This window comes from Trichechus manatus, unplaced genomic scaffold (genome assembly GCF_000243295.1).
Source record: "Trichechus manatus latirostris isolate Lorelei unplaced genomic scaffold, TriManLat1.0 scaffold00047, whole genome shotgun sequence".
Lineage (NCBI taxonomy): Eukaryota > Metazoa > Chordata > Mammalia > Sirenia > Trichechidae > Trichechus > Trichechus manatus.
The window spans coordinates 6,749,591-6,755,765 of NW_004443983.1; the positions used below are offsets into that span (position 1 = coordinate 6,749,591).

The 6,175-nt window shown below is 40.7% G+C and overlaps 1 protein-coding gene across 1 annotated transcript in view; it reads left to right on the top strand.

Moving 5' to 3' along the window:
- Positions 1-1,124: 1,124 nt before the first annotated feature.
- Positions 1,125-6,175, top strand: part of PGGT1B (protein geranylgeranyltransferase type I subunit beta) — an 83,325-nt gene continuing 78,274 nt past the window's right edge. The window contains exon 1 of the mRNA XM_004376981.3: positions 1,125-1,264. Within this exon, the coding sequence (XP_004377038.1) occupies positions 1,125-1,264 (140 nt within the window). The remainder of the gene's footprint in view (positions 1,265-6,175) is intronic.

The window sequence follows — 6,175 nt, forward strand, 5'->3', positions numbered from 1 at the left end:
TCAAAAAGTTGAACATAAAATTACATATGACCCAGCAATCCTGATCCTAGGTATGTACCCAGAAGAAGTAAAGGCAAGAATACAGCAGAAACCTGTATACCAATGTTCATTGCAGCACTTTTCATAATAACCAAAAGGTAGCAACAACGAAGTGTCCATCAACGAATGGATAAATAAAATGTAGTATATACATACAGTGGTGTATTATGCAGCTGTAAAAAGAAATGAAGTTTTGATGCATGGCACAACGTGGATGAACCTTGAAAATTTTTTGCTGAGCGAAATAAGGGAGTTGCAAAAGTACAAATACTGTTTATGATCTCACAGGAAATAAGCAAAGATATAGAAACCAGAGATTATCAATGGTTACCAAGGGTGGCAAAGAGAGGCAAAGGGGAGGTTTGTGTTTGGGGACCACTGAGTTTATGTTAATGGTAGTAGAATGTTTTGGATGAAGATGGCAATAGTCACGGCACAAAATGAAAAATGTAATCAGTGTCACTGAGTTGTAAATATGGAAGTTGTGTTTGCAGGTGTTTTCGTGTGTTACGTTTTCACCCTAATAAAACCAAAACCAAACCCACTTCTGTCGAGTGGATTCCGACTCATAGCATCCCTATAGAACAGCAGAACTGTCCCATAGGGTTTCCAAGGCTTTAATCTTTAAGAAGCTGACTGCCACATCTTTCTCCCGCAGAGGGGCTGGTGGGTTCCAACCAGTGACCTTTGTTAGCAGCCGATCACTTTAACCACTACACTATCAACGTTTCTTTTTCAACAATAAAAAACAGTTGATGTGGAGTCAATTCTGACTCACAGCGATCCGTGAACTGCACTCCCAATTATGGAAGATAGGATAAAAACTCTGACAGGATTTGTGGGTTGGACTGCGAGGTGTTTCCCAACCTTTGGAGATAAAAGTAGAAAGGATGAGCCGTGCACTACCTAGGGAGAAACTGGAAATAAGGCGCTGCGTAAGACTCAGTTGACGGTGGCGGGTTCAATCCCCTACTCGGCCCACCACTCTCACCGCACCCTCGCGCCCTGCTGGTCGCTCCTAGCGGCTTCTTCACGACGCTCTCCAATTGTTTCCGGGTCGCGGTGGACGTTGTTTCCGGAGCAGCATGGCGGCCACGGAGGACGAGCAGTCGGCAGGGAGCAATGAGGGAGAGCGGCTGGATTTTCTGCGTGACCGACATGTGCGGTTCTTCCAGCGCTGCCTCCAGGTCTTGCCGGAGCGCTATTCTTCGCTCGAGACCAGCAGGTAACCTGTGGCCACAGAGGGACTGGTGACTTGTGGCCACGGCCCCAGCAGAAAGGCGCAGCGGAACCTGACAGCTAACCGGGCGTCCGCAGGAGGCTGCGCCGCCGCCCACCCGGCACCTTCGCTCTGGGGCCAGCCTGCGGTGACTCTCACTCCCCCGAGTTACGATGGGCGAGTTTAGAATTTCCAGTTTTCGCCTTTTTCACTTATTACTCATTTTTCCTGTCATCCTGAGCTTCCTTTGTATTCTTTTTCCTAAATCCTGTGAGTCACCACTCTGAGTATTTGAGACAGTTTTTGCCTCATTATTTCCGAGTATAAAAGGGAAAAGACGAAGCGTTTCTCGTTGGTGTTATAGATAAATAGCCTCTCCTGTGCTTCTCTTTCCTCCCCCAAAGTCATTAACTCTTAATTGAATGTCTGTATGATGTTTAGTGTATAGGAGCAGCAGAGAGCCTCTAAGTTCTGAGTAGAAATAAACTTTCCATCATAGTAAACTAATGGTAAAAGAAGACTGGCAAAAGGAGATGCAGTGTCGTATGAAACAGCCTGTTAAAAGTATGTTTGGAGTAGCGTTGATAAAGTTGGAGTTGACTGAAGAATGTGATTTGGCAAAGGATAAACTGGATTAGTCATTCAGAGTACAAATTTGGGGATGAGAAGAACAAAAGAAGGCGGCGATCTTTGCTCCGCATTGCTGCGTTCTGTAGTGAGACTCCAAAGCTGCATGGGACTTGAGTGGGAAAGAGACAGCAGAATGTTTTTGCTCTGCTCTCTTCCCACATTTTTGAGCTGCTAGCCTCTGGTATATTTTGAACAGTGCATGAGTGGGTCAGTTGTGGGAGTTTTGTAAATTATTTCTGCACACAGTGGCCAAGAAATATTTTTTGTGGTTACTGCTGGGTACAGCTGAACAAGAAAAGGCCTTTCATTAGTTTTGCACTGTATGTTAGTATAGCTTTTGTGGGAGCATATAGGAGGGGAGGCACCTAATCCAGATTTCTTTAGAGAGGCCATCTGTAATCACCCTTCCCGGAAGAAATCCACTGCAGACACCACGTGAAATAATACACTTATTGGTTTTTGTTGTAATATCTTTCTTTCACATTGGAATATAAACTTCATGAAGGCAAGATCCTTGTCTGTCTTGTTCACCTCTGTAACACTAGGGCTGTAACTATGTTAGCCATTACTCCCATTTGGCTATTTAATATGGTAGCCACTAGCCCCATTTGGCTACTTTAATTTAAAATAATTAAAGTGAAATAAAAATAAAAATTCATTTCCTCAGTTTGCACTAACCACATTTCAGATGTTCACTCACCATTTTGGCCAGTGCTACTACATCTTATATTGGAACATTTCCAGAAAGATCTATTGGACAGCACCGCTCTAGGGCCGTGAACAATATCTGGCATATGAGAGGTACTAAGTAAATATTTGTTTAATGAATGTGAGCTGAGCCCTGAAGGATGAACAGATTCTGGCAAAAACAGGAGTGAAACATTATTTGTATTCCTTTCTCCATGCATACTGACTGACTACCAGAGCTCATACCTAGACCTAAATTAAGATTTCCAAAACCTAGTCAGTTGATTGTGGTGATATGGGATGTTAAAAAATATGTTAATAAATCACATTTAGAGTTTTATTGTGATTAATTTTATGTGAATTCAGAGCATTTTGATAAATTTTTCCATTTTTGTTACATTGTGATTGTTAAACAGTTTAACTTTGCTTGTGGCTATAATTATAGGTCTGTGGTTGCATTTTTGAAATGCCAGTTTGTTTTACTCATCTATTCTGTATAATTCCAGCATGGATAAAACCACACAGACCAAACATGTTGTCGGTAACTATAATTCTGCTCACAGCGTAAGTAAAACAGCAAAAATTACCTGATTTAACAACTTGAGTATAATCTTAGGATCTACACTAGGGGTTCTATATTAGATAACAGATGTATAACACCTTGGTGCATTGGTTAAGAGATATTAATTATATTCTCTTTTATGCCTAGTGTTTCTCACTTGGATAGAATATTTTTTAAATGATTTTCGGTTGTCTTATAGCTCATGTAATCAAATAATCACATTTAAGATAACCTGCAGGTACCAATTTTTGTACTGATTTTAAAATTTTTCAGTTTTTCTCCCACCTGATTCGCAGTGCTTACTTTCCTTAGTTTAGCATCCAGTCCTTTTGTGGTTTGTGTGATTCATAACAGACTTTAAGATGCTTGTGAAGAAGTCCCAGACTTTTAAGCAAGGGTGACTGGTCACAAAATTTCTACTGATACCTAAAGTTTTAAGACACTACAATGCTTTTGCTAGTATACTCACCCATTATTGACAATACAGTTCCTACTGTGTGTCTGGCCACTGAGGACTTAGGTTAAACAGTGATTTAGGTGTTCCAGTATTTATTTCTTATTACTGATAGAAATGAAACAGCTCAGGAAGGCTAATACTGGACTGGATATTTAGACACATTTTCTCGTCCTGCATTTTTGTGAAATTATTCCATTTCCCTGCTTCTCGTAGTCTGACAGATAGCAACAAATTAGAAAATTGAACTTTTTCTGATGATCATGGCTTTATGAAAATAAAGTATATTGTTTGCTGCTTCATCTGAGGTTTTCTTTTTTATTAACTTCTGAAAAGTGGTAGTTACTAGTTAACCCACTTACTGGTTCAGTGAATATTAAAGCTTGAGTTGTGAGCCTTACCAATAGGTTTCTTTTCTTCATGAGTGGTTTGGAAATTTTTGTTTGTTTTTGTGTGTGTGTGGTTATATGTTATTGTTGCCATTTGTATTTGGGTAATGGGAATTATACTTTTTATTGAGGAACAAAATATTAACCATTTTCTATTATTTTATTTCTACTGGTGGCAACCTCACTGTTCTAGAAGGGTTTAGGTAATTAACCTATATTTTATACAGCATTCATGATTTACCTAGTCTTTCCATTCTCAAGTCCTAGCTTTTCCCTCTGTCTATCCTATGTTGTAACCAATCTGCTGCCTTCCATTCCCTAGCTATTCTGTTTTTGTTTTTTCATGTCCCCCCTTATCTCAAGTATGTCACAGTCTAGCAGTGTATCTCGCAGAGTGTGGTGGTGATGGTGGGAGGCTCTTAATGAGTAAAATTGGGGGTACTTATTAAAATGCCCGTGCCTGGGTCCCTTCCCAGATCTGCTGCGTTGGAATCTCTGCAGGCCTGTGAGTCTACGTTATAACAAGCATCCCATGTGGTTCTGATACACACTAAAGTTTAAGAACTGTTTGCCTGATGGGAGAAAAGATATGCAAACAGCTTATTACACCAATGCTTCCCAACTTTAATGTGCATGTGAAGCATCTGGGGGATCTTCTTAAAAATGTAAATTCTGATTGCATAGGTCTCCGGTGAGGTCTGAGATTCTGCATTTCAAAAAGCTTTCAAGTGATGCTGATGCTGCTGATCCCCTGACCACACTTGGAGCAGCAAGACATTATAAAACAGTTTGTATATGCATCATGGGAGCACCTAACTAGCTCCACCTGATGAGAGCCAGGGACTCAGGGAACCCCTCCTTGAGGAAGTAAAGTTGGAACTAAATATTAAAAAATGTGTTCCAGTTTGGTGGGGAAGAGTATTACAGGAAAATGAACAATAAGATTAAAGGCAATTGAGTGAGTGTTGAGCAGAGAAGCTTCAATCAGTTGTCTAATAGTAATTCAGAATGTAAGGTGGATGTGGTAGGATAGTCTGGAAAGATAGACTTGGGCCAGATCACAGAGGGATTTGTGTGTCATGCAGGGCCAGATTAAGGCATGTGAGGGCCCTAAGCACTGATAATCTGTGGTGCCCCCTCCTCTGTTTACTTACGTATTCAAACGGGATATGCGAGTTATATATATACAAGTGTATGTGTGTGTGTGTGTGCCCCCATGATGCTGAAAGCAGAGAATACCAGAAAGATGTTTACCTGTGTTTCATTGAGTATGCAAAGGCATTATTCGACTTTGTGGATGATAACAAATTATGGACAACATTGCAAAGGATGGGAATTCCAGAACACTTAATTGTGCTCGTAAGGAACCTGTGCACAGATCAGGAGGTAGTGGTTTGAACAAAACAAGGGGATACTGCGTGGTTTAAAGTCAGGAAAGGTGTGTGTCAGGGTTTTATCCTTTCACCATACGTATTCAATCTGTATGCTGAGCAAATAATCCAAGAAAGTGGACTATATGAAGCAGACAGCATCAGGATTGGAGGAAGACTCATTAACAACCTGCGTTATGCAGATGACACAACCTCACTTGCTGAAAGTGAAGAGGACTTGAAGCACTTGCTGATGAAAGTCAAAGACTACAGCCTTCAGTATGGATTACACCTCAACATAAAGAAAACAAAAATCCTCAAAACTGGACCAATAAGCAACATCATGATAAATGGAGAAAAGATTGAAGTGGTCAAGGATTTCATTTTACTTGGATCTACAATCAGCACCCATGGAAGCAGCAGTCAAGAAATCAAAAGACATATTGCACTGGGCAAATTTGCTGCAAAAGACCTCTTTAAAGTGTTAAAGATGTCGACCTTGAAGACTAAGGTGCACCTGATCCAAGCCTTGGTGTTTGCAGTTGCCTCATATGCATGCAAAAGCTGGATAATGAATAAGGAAGATCAAAGAAGAACTGATGCCTTTGAATTACAGTGTTGGCGAAGAATACTGAATATACAATGGACTGTCAAAAGAACAAACAGAATCTGTCTTGGAAGAAGTACAGCCAGAGTGCTCCTTAGCGGCAAGGATGATGAGACTTTGTCATACATACTTTGGACATGTTATCAGGAGGGACCAGTATCTGGAGAAGGACATCATGCTTGGTAAAGTAGAGGGTCAGCAAAAAAGAGGAAGACCCT